At 31.2% G+C, this 18857-nt stretch overlaps 1 protein-coding gene across 1 annotated transcript; it reads right to left on the bottom strand.

The window, feature by feature from the left end:
- Positions 1–8916: 8916 nt before the first annotated feature.
- LOC130935471 (K(+) efflux antiporter 6) lies at positions 8917–18100 on the bottom strand. Its single transcript, XM_057865229.1, has 20 exons — positions 17668–18100; positions 16993–17036; positions 16675–16733; positions 16456–16534; positions 16299–16360; positions 16134–16209; positions 15945–16019; positions 14742–14813; positions 14547–14630; positions 13689–13757; positions 13493–13570; positions 13307–13395; positions 12341–12437; positions 12082–12135; positions 11148–11243; positions 10663–10851; positions 10495–10572; positions 10248–10292; positions 9738–9827; positions 8917–9633 (listed from the first exon to the last, which is right to left on the bottom strand). The coding sequence occupies exons 1-20, from the start codon at positions 17924–17926 to the stop codon at positions 9547–9549; spliced, it is 1782 nt and encodes a 593-aa protein (XP_057721212.1). The 5' UTR covers positions 17927–18100; the 3' UTR covers positions 8917–9546.
- Between the last annotated feature and the right edge of the window lie 757 nt (positions 18101–18857).

Here is an 18857-nt window from a genome sequence, read left to right as displayed (position 1 = left end):
ACATTATTATGTATCATGTGTAGATTAAGATTAACCATGTGAGATAATGGAATTAGACAGTTATATTTATTTGATGTAGATAAAACTTTACAATTTTATGATAAAATTGTAAAAAATTATCTTCTAATATTTTTAGCAACTGAAATAGATACTTCTTTGTTAGTTAAAAGAAAAAGAATAATTATAGGAGAACTAAATTTTTTATGAGTTAAAACAATAGTATCAATTACATTAGCTTTTGTAACACATCTAAAAAAAAGGGCAAAACACTATAATAAGCCAATGCTAGGCCGAAATTACGTAAATAAGCCAAAACCAAAATCGTTTCAGTAATGAGCCAAACCATATATTTATATAATTCGAACCACAATGATTCGAACTCCATTCGTTAATAATTCGAACCAATACGGTTCGAATTACAACCAAGCTGGTTCGAATTAGAGAGAGAGAAGGTGCATCATATAATTTGAACCAGGCTGGTTCGAATTATAGAGAAGTTGCATCTTAGTGGTTTTGCATGCGGGTTAGATGGTGGTTTAGTTGGTGGTTTATGTTAGTGGTTTATGTTAGTGGTTTATGTTGATGGTTTATGTTAGTAGTTTATGTTAATGGTTTATGTTAGTTGTTTTATGTTAGCTCTTTTAAGCTAGTGGTTTATGTTGGTTTCTTATGTTGGTGGTAGGGGTGAAAAAAGGCCAAGCGGCCTGCCAGGAACCTGCAGCCTGGCCTGTGTTTGGCCTAACCTGGCCTGGCCTGTTATAAAATAGGTACAGGCCCAGGCTCTTTTAAAAGCCTTAATACATTAATAGGCCGGGCCCAGGCTTACTAATTAGCCTTATAGGCTTGTCAGGCCTACCTGGACCTGTTAAAATATAATTAAATATATAAATAATTATTTATTATTAATAAAATTATGGGATATTTTAAATTTATTATATTTTATTATAAATATTTTTGTATATTTTAAATATGTTAAAAGTGTAAAATTTTTTATAAATATTAAATATATGACATATTACATATAACTATTTTTATTAAAAAAAAAAATTTTAAATAATATTTTTATTTTTGTAAAAAAAATTATCAGGCCTTTTAACAGGCTTCAGGCCAGGTCAGGCTGAATAACAGGCCAGGCCTAGTACTTTATAAAGAGCCTATAACAGGCTGCAGGCCAGGCTCAGGCCAATCAACTGTATGACAGGCCAGGCCTGTTAAGAGCAAAGCCTGGCCTGGCCTGGCCTGTTTCCACCCATAGTTGGTGGTTTATGTTGGTTTCTTATGTTGGTGGTTTATGTTAGTTGTTTTATGTAAGTGGTTTCTGTTAGTTGTTTTATGTTAGTGATTTGTGTTAGTTGTTTTATGCCAGCTGTTTTATGTTAACGGTTTTAGTTAAGCTGTTTTATGTTAGTGGTTCTACTTAAGTTGTTTTATGTTAGCAGTTTACTTGTGCGGTCTATGGGTTTGTTTTGCATGTAGTTCTTGTTCATGTATATTTATGCGGTTTAGTTGTACATTTCATGCGCAGCCTCAGCGATGCATCAGGAGCATGCGACGGCAGCAGGGCATGCGACTGGATGACAGATACATTCCTTACTTGCAGATGGCCGGTCTATACCATCTTGCAAGGCTGAACGATAGATGGTTCCAGTTAGACGAGACCCTTGTCAGTGCATTCGTCGAGCGATGGCGTCCGAAAACGCACACGTTTCATATGCCGTTCGGAGAGTGCACGATCACACTCCAGGACGTGGCATACCATGTGCACCCTTGCTTTGTCTACCACTAAATCGAACCATACTGGTTCGAATTACTTGATGCAGCTTATCTATAATTCGAACCAGCCTGGTTCGAATTATATGATGCACCTTCTCTCTCTGTAATTCGAACCAGCTTGGTTCGATTTACTTGAATCAGCATCTCTCTCTGTAATTCGAACCGCATTGGTTCGAATTATTAACGAATGGAGTTCGAACTATTGTGGTTCGAATTATATAAATATATGGTTTGGCTCATTACTGAAACGATTTTGGTTTTGGCTTATTTACGTAATTTCGACCTAGCATTGGCTTATTATAGTGTTTTGCCCTAAAAAAAATATATATTTAATAAATTTATTATAGTTGTGTATTATAGAGAAGGGATTTTGAATTTATTTATGATATCGGGTATGATAATAATATTTTTTTGGAGTCTGATTTTGCATTTGGTTGAAATTTATTCATTCATAATAGAAGAATAGGGTATACTTAAGGTTTAAATTATTACTAAATGTTTCATATTCAAAATTTAACTAGATTACTCTCAAAGAATGTTGTTAGTGAGAATAAAACTCGTAATTAAAAAAAAGACTCTTTAGTTAGTAGGTATCATTATCAAACACTTATAAATGTTTGAGTGATTTCTTTTTTTTTTTTACACATAACAAATATTTTTTTTTTTAAAAAAGTGATTGTATTAGATGGACAAAATCAACTTTCATTTTTGAATAATTAATGGTTGTTTTTGTGATGGAATGGTTTATCACCTTTAATTATTTTTGGGAGTTTTTTTGTAGTTTCAGTTTGAGTTAGCAGCATTAAAAAAAAACTCTGGTAATATTGAAGGAGACAGAAGGGTAGGATTGGATAAAAAAATAACTGATAAGGTAAGAAATAGTAAAAAGAAGAGAGTAGTCGCAATCGTAGAAAAGAGACTGGATGTAGATTTGCGCAAATAATGTGACAAGTCTAACAGAAAATTTTTAATTTTTAAGAGTAGTTTATAAAAATTAATTTTTAAAAAATAATATTTTAAAAATTATAATATTTATACTTAATAGATTAAATTAAAAATAAATGTTAATAAATACAAACAACAATATATATATTTAATAAAATAATTTTAAAAATTTTAAAAATATTATAATAAATATTAACATAAAAATTAAATTAAATATTAATTAATATATAAAATTATATTAATTTTTCAATCTTAATAAACATAAATTATATTTAAAATTTTTTATTTTCAATATTTTTAAAAGTATTTCTATTTTTGTAAATTTATAAATATAAATATATAATATTTTTAATTTATCAAACATAAAATAAAAAGTTTATACTTCTAAAAAATATAAACATCTCATAAATTTTTTTATCAAACTAAGTGGCTATGGCGTATGGTCTATGTATGGTGGTCTATGGCTCACTTTGCAGTATGCACGATTCCCTCCCTCACTTGCCTCCTTAACTTGGACCCACATGCACCCACTATTTTATTGTCTGTTTTTTATTTTTGATTTGTTATTTTTGTTAGAAATAAAAGATTAAATTAAACAAAAAATTTGTGTATTATTGAGTATATTCAAGTTGTCTATTTAAGTTGTCTACAATGATACAATATAAAAAGATATTTATAGGTACTAAGAGAATTATAATAATAAAGACGTAATCTTCTATAATAAATATTCAGATATATTAAATAATACTAATTGTTCATAATTGATCCTAATTATATTCTAACATCCCCCTCAAACTCAAGTGATAACTTGAGTTTGAAACTTATTTAAAACAACGAAATAAAGAGGAAAAAAATTGCATAAACTCATAAAACGGGGCAGACAGAACTGCCGGAAGAAAGCGCAGATGGAACTGCTGCTTGTCTGAAGGAAGCGCAGACGGAACTGCCGCTTGTCTGAAGGAAGCGCAGAGGGAATTGCCGCTAATTTGAAGGAAGCGCAGACGTAACTGCCGCTAATATGAAGAAAGCGCAGACGGAACTGTCGCTTTCTGAAGGAAGTGCAGACGAAACTGCCACAAAGAAACACAGACAAAACGCAGACGGAACTGCCACAAAGAAACATAGACAAAACGCAAACGAAACTACCATGAGAGAACACAAACAAAACTGCCACGAGAGAACACAAACGAAACTGCCACGAGAGAACGCAAACGGAACTACCACGAGAGAACGCAGACGGAACTGCCGAAAGAGAGCAAAAACGATATGATTTCTTCATGAGAAGAGGAAAATAGCGGATGACATTGGTGTTTGAACATTCGACTCGAAAAGACACAAGATGGAAAGAATAAGCTAGTCGGTGAAGTGAAAAAGCATCATAAGGGTGACAAAAGGAAAAGAAGAATGGCATAAAAAATACAAAAACTACAGTGATTTCACCGCAAAGAAAACAATCAATCCTCTTCAAGGAAGATACTATGGCTCTGATACCATGTTAGAAACAAGATATTAAACTAGAAAAAAAGATTTGTGCATTATTGAGTGTATTCAATTTGTCTATTCAAATTGTCTAAAATGATACAATATAAAAAAATATTTATAGATACTAAGAAAATTATAACTAATTGATCCTAATTGATCTAATTATATTCTAACAATTTTTACCCCCTAAAAAATAACTCTGCAAATAAGTGAAACTATATGTTGTCTATGTGATTTCTACATGAAAGAGTATCTAAATATTAAATTTATTTATAAACAAATTTGTTTTTATTTTAAATTTTTATTGATAGTATAAATAATAATTTGATCATCTTTTATAAGTATAAATTTAATTTTATTTATTTGTAAAATAATTATCAATCTGAGCATTTATGAATAAAATAATAATGTACTCAATAAATATGATATTAGATGTATCATTCTTTATTTTTTCTTTTAAAAAAAATTGGTTTCTAATAACAAATATTAAGGTTGGGAAGAAAAATATACCGCAAAGGTACATAGATTAGAAAAATTTGGTTTTTATTTTGATTTTTAATAATTTGTGTCCTATTTTTTATCTATTAGATAAATATTATTATTAGTCAATAAATTGTAGCTTATATAATAGGTATTCTTCTTTTTTATTTAGAAGTCTCGAATTTAAATCTCAACTGATGTAACAATAAAAACAAGTATTCTTATTGAAGCACTAATTGAGGTATATTATAGTGTTAAAGGTAATGAAGGCAAGCTCAATTTCAATTTTAGGAGCAAACAATTGGTTGAAAAGTAGAAAGAACTATATATTAACAGGATTTAATCACTTCTCTTATTGATAGAAAAGAGATCATTAGAAAATAATTTTTAAAAAGAACTCTATCTTATTTATACTTGGCCAATTACCACACAAACCCTAATGGACCTTTTGGACCCACCACTGATAATTTCATTTCTAAAAGCTTTATCCCATAATTATATTGCATTGGCTCCATGAGAGATGAGTCATAGTGTTGCTTATCATTGTTCTCAAGTGTAGCATGATCTTTTCAGAGAGAGAGAGAGAGAGAGAGAGTGAAAGCACTATAAATATTTTCTTTCTTATGTAGAAAGTTTGATAGCATTGGTAGAGAGAAGAGGCACAAACAGCTTTTGCATGTGTGCGGAAATTTGGGCAGCAGAAAAGTGTAAGTTTTAATAATTAAATTGCTTCAAAGCAAGATAGAGAATCTATCTATCGATCAATAATGTATATGTTGGGTTTTCCCATCATTATTGTCATTTTTTGTACACACATAAATATGCACATATATAAAAAGGTTCAGTATCCCTATATCTTTGCTGTGGTTTCAAATCAATTTGACACTTGAGGCATTGAAGAGGCCAAAAGCTAGGTGAATTTAAGACAAATATTTTCTTTTTATTATATGTTACTGTTTTGGGAGCATTCACTGAAGATAATATATTGTTGATTTGTATATTATATATGAGGGAGGGCTAATTAATTAATTAATATGTTGAGCTATGCATAGTTCCCATAAATCCAAGAAAAGCCGCACTTATCTACTCATCTTAAAATAATCATACATGACATGATCATATCTAAGTTAATCAGTGATAGATGAGGACACATAAATAAAATAAGATTGTATTAAATAATTTATAATTATATTAGGTGAATATCAAAATTAATTATTAATATAAAATATATATTAAAAATATGAATGAATGAGTATAAAATATATATTATTAATTATTAATATATATTTTGAGTATATATCTTTTGTATTTGTTAGGTCATTCAGTGCACGAAATGTGTTTCTCTTTCGTATGTGTTTGGTATAATCTCCAACATTTTCTATAATTTCAATCTCACCTAATCCAACTTTTTTTACACAAGTAACTGTAAAAAATATTTACAATTACGGAAGTTTTTTTACTAAAATAAAATAAAAAAAAATATTTTTTTTTCAAACATGATTTTTAAACTTTATTAATTTTTCAAATACTTAAACTTCACAACAGAATATAGCAACAATTATCATTGTCTCCATAATACAAAGAAACAGATAACAAACAGCACCAATAACAATCATTATCATCGTTTTCAAAAATACACAGACACATTCTTGATTAAAATAATTTTTCTCTTAAAAACGCAACCTGAGTTTTAAGTTTTCTAAAAAAATTTCTAACACCTTAAAAACGCAACCTGGGTTTGTATTCAAAAAAATCTGACACCCAAAAAATGCAGGTCGCGTTTTGTTGTTTCAAAAAAATAAAACGTGAAAACAATAAAACGGAAGTTGCGTTTTATTATTTTGATGAAAAAAAATAAAAAATGATTGAAGATAGTAAAACACAGATTACGATTTATATTGACACCAAGCAGTAAATTTTTTATTCATCCGTCTATTTCATTGCATTATATCATTATTATTTTCATATAAAAAAAAATGAGCCCGACATAACCTCTTACAAGTAATATTGGGAAAAATAATTTATGAACATGAAAGTAAAAACAAATACAATATATTTAGGCTTAAATGAAAATCTGAAAACAAATTTTTATTTTTTAAAAATAAAATCACAATTTATTTTTATATCAATAAGATTTAAATTTATAAAAACATTTAAATTATATATGTGTGTGGAACTTTTTTTTTTTAATATTGTATTATTAAGAGTAAAATTCTCCATGATAAATCAAACTCTGTTAAGCATTGCTATAATCATATACAAGAAGTTAGTGACATTTTGTGTTTTTTTAATTAAAATAATATTTTTTAACAAAACGTTAATGATATTTTGTGTTTTAATAATTAAAATAATTTTTTATTATAAAATATTAGTGACATTTTATTCTTTTATAATTAAATTTTATTTTTATTATAAAACGTCAATGACATTTTATACTATTACAACTTTAAAAAATATTAAAATAATTAAATAATTTTATATTTTACATTAAAATTATTTATATATAAAAATTTTAGCAGTGTGTGTGTGATTTTTTTAGATGATTATTTTTATAATTATTTTAAAAAAGGGTCCTTGGACTTGTTTTGTCCTTGTCTATTTGTCCAAATCAAAGTTTGAAAACAAGGCAGCCAATGGAACACAAAAGGGTGAATGTTCCCAATTTGGTATTGGAGGAATTTCCTGCATTGCTAAGTAAAGCAAATGCATGAGGAGAGAGAGAGAGAGAGAGAGACCGTCCTTGAATTTATAAAAACCAACCTTTGCTGCTTCCAATCATATTTTTGGAGCAAGTTTTGTCATTGATGCCTTCCACATGTTCTAGTCTTCTCCTTCATTCATGCTTTGCAGTATGTCACTCACATTCAGCAGCTATGAGAACAGTGCCTCTCTGATCTACAACACTTTCTTTATTTATTTATTCTCATTATCATAAGTGTCAATCAATTATTATCTCCATTATAGAAGCTTTGAGAAAGCTACACTAATAAATATGAATTAACATTTAAATTATTAAAAAAGGAATGAACTTGTCTTAAAAACATAAAATAAAATTATTAAGTAAAAAAATTTATAGGTAAAATATAAAATTGAATTTTTAATATATTTATTATACATTTATTGAAACAAAAAATTAAAAAAAATTATTAGTAACAATCTTAATATATATCTTTAAGATACATAATAGCTAATTTTTTAAAAAATCAATTTAATTCTTAAAAGCTTTAAAGTTTTATTTTTGGTCTTTAAAAATTATTGACCCTTAGCACTTTTATACTAAAAATTAGTCACTAAATTTTAATAAATACATAATATGATTAAATTTTATTATTCTATTTAATTATTTATCTTTATATTTTAAAACTTACTTTTATGGGATTAAACCTTGAAGTGGTTCATTAGTCGAGGTACACTAAATTTTTAAGATCGACAAAAGTGTACCGTATTAAATTTAGTTCCTTTTTTTTATCAAGTGATTGGTGCACTTTTGTGGGACATAATTAGTGACAATTAAGATCTTAGAGGCTATTTTAGTGCATTTGAAACTTAACTCTTCACATCTTTATATTTATTTTCTATATGCTATAATTACCTATGATTCATACTTTTATTTCTATGATAATATAACTCATAAATAATCTTTATTCTTTTTTTTCTGTTCTTTATTCCCCTCATATTACCCTTTTGTTTATCCCCTCATATTTTTACTTCAATTTTTTTTCTCCAATAAAACAATGACTCCTAAACAAGCTCAATATGGATCTATATTCCTCCAAATAACTAACAGAAAAAGTGATTGTAAGATGCTGCCTGCCTGGTCTTGTAAACCGAGAAACAGAATTTCTTCTTTCTACAACAGACACCGAAGAAGCAAGTGGTCATTGATTCCCGAATTCCGATGAAGTTCTGGAATCTGAGCACAGCATCTTTTACACAATTACACAGGCTAAATAATTTTTTTTCTCGTGTTTTCTAACCAGCTATCTACCAATTATAAATCAACATATTTTTTTTTTCCATTACACAATTGTCTGGGTTTTAAACTGTTCCGGCAATTTTACTAAATTGTTTATGAATATTTCTTATCTCCCTTGTTTTCAACAACACAAAATGTTTATTACTCATTTATAATAACACAAATGCAAATGATTAAAATAAGTAATGAACAAAATGAGGGAAATATTGCTTATTGAATTAATGCACGCTAGTTAATCAACAAAGGGAGAGATGAGACAAAAATACCAAACGTTGATTTGCTGATGTAAATAAAGGTGTGGAGACTAGCAAGTTAACATAATACGTCATGGAGTATTTGACATGGCAATAAGAATGCTCCTATAAGCGAGATATCATTTTAATTTATACAACACAATTACACAAACAACACATCTCAACAATACCATTGAGAAACAAAACAAAACGGGAACTGCCTTAGATAGTTAGATATACAAAGCCCAGCCACAGATGCTAGAACAGAAATATTGAATACATTCAAACTACACTTAAAGGAAGGAGGGGAATGGTTACTCATTGAACCATATCATACATTTATGAGCCAAAAAAAAAGAACAAAAGAAAGGGTGGGAAATAAATGAATGTAAGTGGAGCAATGTAACGAATATATTTCCAAACGGCTTCATCTGTACGTCGTCTTGTTAGTTGATTTTTGGTCCTCTCCCCTGTTCATTCCACTTGTGAGGATTTGGATGATGGTTAGTATTTGGTTAGTTTGGTATGCAAGAATTGATTGTGGATTAGGTTTGGATGATTCTGAAAAACTGCAGTTAGGTGAAATTCTTATCAACACCACCTTGGAGAACCCCATCAAAGTTTAACGTCTTGAAAAAAAAAAATTAAAAGCACTTATCAAGAATCATGAGATTCTTGGTCCATCAAAATTATTCGCTGCTTCCCACTTTCTGAGCGGAGGATGTCTACCTTACTATATCCGATCTACACTCAGACAACAAATAAGGCAATTATTAGAAAAAAGAACCAAAAAGATTAGATCACTGACTTTCACCTAAAGAAAATCCATCAGTTCCCAGAATGATTACCTCCAGTGAACTGTCAGGAGAGAACCACCTCAATAGCACACCGAGATGCACTACTGCAGGAATTAGCTTGAAAAGTAAAGGAGTTGTTACCTGCAGAAATTAGCTGAGAAATTATTGATGGGATTATGCATTCATAATAAATTAATAGCAGTGTCACTGAGTTTAAAGCATTGAAACTGATGGCAGCTTATGATATACTTCACGCTTTTCAGACTTAAATAGTTGGTCTTGGTAAACTTCGATATTGCAGAATAGATAATTTTTTCCCACATCAAAGCTTGTCTAACATTGACATTCAAATCAAACTTTCTTTTTAATGAAAGAACAATCTCTTTGAAAGACAGAGAAGTTTTTATTGTCCTATCCATTTCTTTGCACCAAGTTTATCAGCTATATGTGTATATTGCCATGTTCACAGCATTTCAAAATCTGCAAGACTATAACCCCCAATTATGGATCAGTTACGGATCCTTGTAGCTGTTAATTCAAATATATAAAAATGTTTCGTACCAGACTAAGAGCTGTGGTCCCAAGAAGCAGCAAATATAGTTTACCCTGAAATTAATAAAATATCAGAATCCCTATTGGCTGGCAATAATTAAGTATCAATCTATATCACCATTTCTGCCTTTCTGGGTTCAATGGATAAAACAAAATCATTGTATAATAAGAACATTAGGGATGGTTTTTTATTAGAAACCGTTAAACTATCAAAGACTGGATTCATCAGTATAGTCACAACCATTTTAGCACAAACCTCAACTAGATGAAGATTAGAAGCCCGGCTGAGAAGAACAAAAGCAAATTCTCCTATCTGTGCCAATGACATTCCAACCTATACATATGCATGACTTTAGGTTCCTCGACCATTGAGAAGGAAAAAAAAAAAAGCGTTTAGACCATCAAATTACGAAATAAAGCTTACAAGTACTGAAGTCTTGTTATTGTAACCAAATCCTTTGACAACAGAAGCAATTATGATTGTTTTTATGACAATCACCAAAATTACAGATGCTACCAGAATGTCAACATGGTTCCAGAGAAAATGAACATGAATCAACATTCCAATGCTGGCTAGGAAAAGAGCAGCAAAAAGATTGCGAATAGGTTCAATCTGCAGAGAAAGTGAACATGTCAGATTCCTGCTATAAAATACTTTTTACCACCAAGCATTCCAGTTAAGAAACTAGGTTCATGAAATAATCAACAAATTTGTCAATGACAGAAAAATGAGAACCAGATTGTAAACAATGGCTTTCCAGAAGGAATTTCTACAAATATCCCAGTCTTGTGAAGAACATAAATCAAAATAACCAACGAAATGTGCATGGATCTTATTAGAAAGCAATATATTACACAAAGCTACATCAAGCATGTAACAATCAACTGCTATTTGGCATTGTGCCTTACTTGCTCTAGTGTATGTTGAGCCAGATCAGTGGTTGCAATCATCACTCCAGCCGCAAAGGAGCCTAACTCTAGACTTAGCCCCAGCTTATCACTACTCTGGAAACATAAAGGCAAAGAGATACAAAAGGTCAAGCTTCAGATGTAACAGTAAGATTATCATTATTGCTACTAATGCATAATGGCAAAGGGCATTCTTTATGGAGTCAATTCTGGCAATAGGCTGTGTTTATGTTTGTATTATTATATCATATTATTATTACTACTAATACTACAACCAATGTTTCTATTGCTAGTACTATTTGGGAAATGAAAACTAGGACATATTATTTGAAAACAATTAAAGATATTTAAGTGAATAAAGGAAAAAAAACAAATAAACAAAATTTCATGCTCACACTCACTCCACACAGATAAGTAGAGAATAAAGAAGTTTCTGCAGAGACGCAAGAATCCAGTGTGACTTTGATACCACAAATCTCCAGTTTCTTGGGAAGCAACTAATACAATCCATTAACTTTTTCCTCACATGAAGTAAGAAGCCTTCTTATAAGATAATAGCTTCTCAATTCTGGCATTCTAATTATCACTTCATGAGTTACCTAACATGATTCCTTACATTGGGAGAACCCTTTAATTTGTTTGGTTCATAGAAACCAGCATACATCATTGTCAGCATAGACTACTAAGCCTTTTGGTGATTAATAGTTGTAAATAAGCATATAGCTAAGAAGGTTCTGAGTACAGACATTTTTAAATGTATCAAACAGCAAGGGTTTTGCAAGTTGATGTGGGCTCATTATCTCAATTGGTAAAAATATGGTTTTAGAAGAAACTATTATGATTTTACTCCTTATAAATAAATCAGATTACAAAGAAACAATTTCAAATACAAATACAGTAGTTCAGGGAGTGAAAATTTAGAGAGAGAACCAACCCAGGCTACAAGCAAGCAGAAGGCAACAGACGCTAGCTGATAGAGCTCATTTGTCTGCATAAACAGGATTATTACTCAACAGCTCAGAAAGACAAAAATGTACAACTGAACAATGGCAATAGCTAAACAAAGAACCGAAGTTGCAAAATTTCCATTCAATTGAACCATCAGTGCCATTTTTACTACGAAGGAGAACAAGTAACTACTTCCACAGTCCACAGGTGAGATATTACAAGAAAAGTGGGATAAGAATACAGACCTGGGATGACAGGCTTATCATCAGTTTAAGTAACCATGGGAGGCAAGTACGAGACAATATTGACAGAACAGAGAGAAATGCAATCAAAGTCACCAACCTGGATTGGGAGAGAAGTATCATGTTAGGTCATATAGAAACTCCAGGGAACATGCTGAGTCAAATTACGTATAGAACACCAGTCAGTATATTTCAGTCGGAACCAAAACACTTCTTTTTTTTTTTTTGGGGGGGGGGGGGGGGGGGGGGGGATGTTCCACAAATTCACTAAACGGCACAGCAAGGTCCACTGAAATGCTTATCAAGGTAAGTGGTCAGCCAATTATAATGTGGAAGAGTCTCTGTCCTCTACCACTAAATTAAGTAATTAACAACTTCAATACACTCGTTCTCACTTTACATGAATAATTAAGTCACTAATTTGCTATTGGACTTTTGCAGCAATTATAAATTACTTTTTCTAAAACTTTTTATAGCATCAAATTGGCATATTGATAGGAACCGAGATCTAGCAGGAAATAGGGGATTTTATTGATGAATTAGGGATTGTAAATCACAATCCCTAATTGACATATACTGTTGGGTCTAACCAACTCGAGAGAATTTTCCTCTCCTGAACTAACAACTGAACAGAATTTTCTAACTGACTAAAAACTAACTAACCCCTAGTATTTATAGGCAGCAGCTAGTCCTGCTATACTAGCTTAAAAGGGACCTGTTTCTATCACATATTATTCGGAAGTCTACTGTTTGAATATGATTATGCATAATTGAGCAGACTAAAACATGAATTTTCGAAAAAGTCATCTTACAACCATATCTTGTCAGAAGACTAAAACATGCATGAATTTCACTAAATTACTATATGGGTTAAGTGAAAATGAGAAGGAAAAAGCTAATTAGATGAAGAAAAGATCATGTGTTGAAAATAGAGGTACAAGTTTAAGACTTTTAAGGTTATATACTTACAGCTTTGTCATGGATAACACTCCTTGGAAAACACCAGACGTGCCACCCAGAACAGGAAGTAATGCAAAAAGCAATCCAACAGCACAATCCTTCAAGGAAAATTAATATTACATGACTTAGCAAAAAATAGTAAATAAAGAACAATATAGGACATGATAACTGATCAAGCAATAACTAATTATGTACCTGCAAAATTAGGGTCCCAATAGTGACTTGTCCATGAAGGGCATTAGTAGTGTTCTTGTCCATCAAAAACTTCAAGACCTGGTAAAAACCATAGGAAAAGGAAACAGGATTGGTTACAGCCTCAGAAGGCATGGAGTACATGAGTCTGCATCTGAACTTTTAAACATAGGACATTAGATCGGATATGATGTTATACCACTGCTGTTGAAGACATAGAAAGGAAAGCACCAACAAAAACTCCTTCTGAGGCTTTACCACCACATAACTGCAAAATAAAGACCTATCAGAACTTCAACATTGAGAATGTCATATGGCAAAGTCTACTAACAAAAAACACGTTGAAATATAAAATATTGTCTTCCCAGAAACATCTGAAACAGCAACAGCACCAAAAATCAGATTATGCATAATACCTATTAAGAAAGTGACAAAGTGATAATATGGCTTCCTTTTTTATTAAACTACAAAGTACATACTACTGCCGTGCAGGGTCTGCATTTATAAGAATTAACAGGAAATTTATTTTAATTCTATTTTGTTTCCATCTACTCCCTTGTAATCAAAGTCAAACAAAATAAATCCATACTAGAACCAGTTAACCAATCTTCGTGGATCTTGGCAAATAAGGAGGAAAAGTAAACATTTCCCAGAAAGAAAGGTGACGTGAATTAGAACTTAGAAATTAATACTTGGTGATCTCTTGCCCCATCATCATATCTGCCCAGCAGTTTTAAACTAGTAAACTAATCATCCTTGGGATCGGGGGATCTCGTGGAATTTATGCAAAGCAGAAACCTTTCATTCAATAAAAAAAACTAAATTAAAATAATTAAAGTTTGAAACTTCAAGTTCAGTTGTAGAGATCAGTATTTATTTGTACTTAAGGTGTAAAAGGATTGGGTCATGCAATAAATAGATGAGATAGCAAACAGTTTCCATTATTCAGTTGTCTGAATTTTTTTTTTTTTTTTGGTACATGAAGCTATAAATTGATAACAATGACAAACAACAAAATAACTCAGAAATTGGGCGACCTGCAATTGTAGAATCTTACCGACACAGTAAGCCCACACATGCACATAAATAGAAAAATTTGAAGTAGCCCTCCTAGAACAGCAACTGCTCGAACAACACGAAGCTGCAATCATACAGGTATAAATTAGGGTAAGTAAAGCTAATTAACACATGGCACAAAAAAAAAGAAAAAGGAAAGAAAAGAGCACACTTAAAATAATAAATAAATAAATACCTTAGCTGCCGAGAACTCCAGGCCCAATGCAAACAGAAGAAATATTACACCAAATTGAGCCACTGTTTCCACCTACGTATTTGAGTAAATAGCTTGTATAAATAAGCTTGAGTTCAGCAAGAGGCACTAAACATCAGTATAAGCTCATGTGGCGATATAACTTAACTACTGTATGTTTTTTGTTGTTTTAAGTGGCATCGACACTTCTTACTTTGTTTAAAACAGTGAAGAGAACAAAATAGTCTGTCAAATTAGTGGAAAGTCCTTAGGCTCTTTTATGATGAAGTCAAGGGAGGAATGAGGAACCTTGAACTTAAGAATAAAATGTTTGCTTGCACAATGATTTATGTCTGTAGGCCAAAAGGGTCTACACTACAGTCATTCTTCCTTTCATTTTATGTTCCGATTCTCTTCAGCTCAATCAAATTCTTTCATTTATTTGTTGTTTAGAAAAAGATGGTTTATTAAACTTCTCCGTAAATGATGCCTTGTTTGTGTAACTGTTCTGATATAACTTACCAGCAGATATAAGTTGGAAAAAGTAGTTTCAAAAGGAAAAATGAAAATATCCAACATTGTATTTTGAATGCTTAAAAATGACAAATGATTTGGGTTAGAAATTTATTTTTGTGATAACTCACGATAAAATTGGATTAAGTCAAGTCTTAATTTTTGAACTTATCAAAATGGATTTCCTCTGATTCCATTTTACTAAATAAGCTATTTAGAAAGGGAAATATGATCAACCTATAAAATTTAAATTCAAATCAGATGAATTCCGCCAAATCTTACCAAATTTGATAGGACTTGTAAACCAAAGGCAGGGAAAATGATAAGAATTACCATATCAACTCATTCCAAACAAAAGATCTAATCTGCAAATCAAATAATCTCCCCCTTCTAATCATGCCAAAAACACCGAAAATATATTTTGCAAGAATGTGTTGTGCAGTATTAAGTCTAACGATTTTCATAAGTGAAGTTACCAAAATTAAAAGATAATGCACTATCTACAAGAATACACATCAAAAAATTTCACACACCATTTTTTCCACAATTAAGTTTGGGAGCCAAAAGCATTGACTCTTTTCTTAGATTTTAACAAAATTACAAATTGAAATCCAACTAAACTGGAGAGTATATACATCATAAAAGAGTTTAAAAAACATACAAACTGCAAAAGGATTACTGTTGCAAGAATACCTGCACCATTTCACTAATGAAGTTAAAGCCACCAGGTCCAACTATGGAGCCAGCCAGAAGATATCCAGTAATAACCTGTCAAAATATATTTTGAGTCAATGCTTGAAGTGATTTTACAGGGAAAATATATATATAACATCCTAAACATTCCATTTATTACTAATAAGCTTAGAAAAAAAATATTCAGACCGGTTGTCCCGCAAAAGCAAATGCAACGCCACCACAAGTTGCCGAAACTATGGCGACCACCAGGTCTGAAATCAATCTAAAAGATAAGATGAAAGAATTTCTCATCAGCAACAGCACTATAATCCATCTTATATGCTGAAAACATAATCAGCAAAAGAAGTTTACCGCAAATCTAGCTGGAGCACTGGATACTTGGATTTAAAGTTAGATATTATGAAAACATTATCCTGAAAGATGCATATTATATATAGTTAGAAGTTGCAAAACTAAACAGAAGATCAGGAAAAAAAAAAGGAAAAACCTAACAACACATTGTCCTCACCTTTCGGTCTATCAACATTGGGGTATCTTCAGCTCTATTATCATTATCCAAATTAAATACATGATGGAGTTGAAATGACCTATAGTTTTGAAAAAGCACACTTACATAGTATATCGAAACAAACTTTTACGGTAAATGCACCATATCAGACACCCAGTTTAAGTAACTGGAAGATACACTTCACATATGAAATACTAATGTAAAAATAGAAAGAAGTACTTTTCATCCTTTGTCTCGTTCTTCTTTGGCTTGACCCTGGCCACAGTTTCGAGTACAGCCTGATCCAGACATATATTAATAAAGGCCAGAGAATTGTCAATTGTGTAATATATAGAAACCATGGAAATATATGACAAGGGGTAAAAAACTAAAACGTGAATCACCACTAAGCACAGCCGGGTGAAAAGTTTCATATTTTCACTAAAATAAAAGGAGTACCTCAATCATGCTATTAAATCTAAGTTTATATTTTCTGATTACATCAAACTAGGATATCATGATTAGAAAAAAAAAAGAGTTGTTGTTTGCAAGACCAACCTGTTGCTCTGCCACACTGTTGTTGAAGCTCCCCGCATCAGGCACTGCAAGCATATTAAGAGGCAAAGAAGAATGAAAAGGCAGACGCCAAAAATAGGTTCCGAATTTTTCTTTTCTTATCCAAAAACACTGGCGCAAAAAGGTATACAAAACTTAAGTGCATTTCAAAAAATGCACATACATACAACACGCCCAAATCAGTAAGAATGAAAATGAAAATGAAAATGATTTTAAATCATAAGATGCGAAATGACGGTCGCTCCAATAACATGAAATTCGCACGAATCTGCCATTTTCTTCCTAAAGATCAGGAACCAGGGTCAATGAACATTGAAATCAACAAATTGATTGTGTTGAAAAAAATGCAATTATAGAAACTCCAAATAGCTCCGGAGTTGAGAGAAACACAAAATCCGAAGAAAAATCCAACGAGATTTTGCAGAACTGAAGATTTTATAGCCTAATGAGAACTAAAATTCACCAAGTCAGTGCAAATCCTTTCCAAATCGGAAATAAGACTGAAAATCGAGGCACTAAGATTCTAAAACATGCTAGCTCACAACCTAACCCTGTGAGGTTCTACAAACGGAAAATCCAACGAGATTTCGAACCTCTTCACAATCTAGAAAGAACTAAAAATTCAGGAGAAGGAAAAGTTGTAATTTAATCTAGAACCTTCGTTCTGGTCGTTCTCGGTGAACTCGTGCTCGAGAGCTCGATCGATCATTTCCGCGAAGCTTCCTTCCCTGGGTTTCGAGAGCGTAACATTGGACTCGGTCGAGTTGGCAACCAGTTCGATCCGATCCGACTCATCGGGTCGAATGGCGAGTGACGACGGAGGTTGAAGTAGAAGTACGAGCGAAACTGAGAAAATCAAGAGCGTTAAATGGTGGTGACTCTGGCGAGAAAATGAAGGTGATCTTGCAGGGAACATTGCTACGCCGAGGGCGCAGGGGAGCAACGTAGCAGTGCCTGCGACGGCGGAAACGGTGGTTGACGGTGGTTGCCGGTGGCGGAGAAAGAGAAAGAGAAAGAATTGAGAACTTGAGAATGAGCAGAACGAGGACCAAGGAAGACAGTGAGTGCTTGCAACTTGCAAGGTAAAAGGTCAAGCTGTGGTCATTCATTAATTGTCAAAAATCAAAATGCTAGTAATATTATTATTATTATTATTTTATATTATACTAGTAATAATTATGATTATTGAGACTGCTGTAATATGTATAATTAGAGAAAAACATTTCTAAGAAGTCAATACTAAAACAATTGAAAATTAATTAATATTAACTTAAATCTAAAAAAAATATTAATCAGCTAACCTTTTTTTAAAATTAGTTAAGATAATAAATGTTTTATACTCTAATCAAAGCTCTTGCGTTTGAATTTATAAATATTAAAAAATGTTTTTTTTATATAGATATACATAATGAAGGATATTTTATGAATAAAAATTTGTACAATAGAAGCTGAAGTAGATAAAAAGTAATTTGATCTCTAAATTTAAAAATTGGTTTTGGCTAAGTATAGTTAACACTGTTAATATGTAATTAATTGGTGTACAAAATTACAGATATAATCTAGGTTGACTATATTCTGGATGAATAATTTAGTTTTTAGCCAAATTTAAGTGAAAATTTGATCCTCGACAAAAAAAAAAAAGAAAACTATTACACAAATTAATCTTTGAAATATTATATTAACAAAATTAATTTATCTCATATTTTCTGTGATTCATAATCAAATTAATCTTTTAAAGATGAAATGTTTTTTAAATTCGTTTCTGAAAAATTTTATGAATTAAACTGGTCTTTTAAAAATTATGAATGAATCATATTTATTCTTCAGTTAATCTATTAACAAATTGT

The sequence above is a fragment of the Arachis stenosperma genome, chromosome 6 (genome assembly GCF_014773155.1).
Source record: "Arachis stenosperma cultivar V10309 chromosome 6, arast.V10309.gnm1.PFL2, whole genome shotgun sequence".
Taxonomy (NCBI): Eukaryota; Viridiplantae; Streptophyta; class Magnoliopsida; order Fabales; family Fabaceae; genus Arachis; species Arachis stenosperma.
This window is presented reverse-complemented; position numbering and strand designations above follow the sequence as displayed.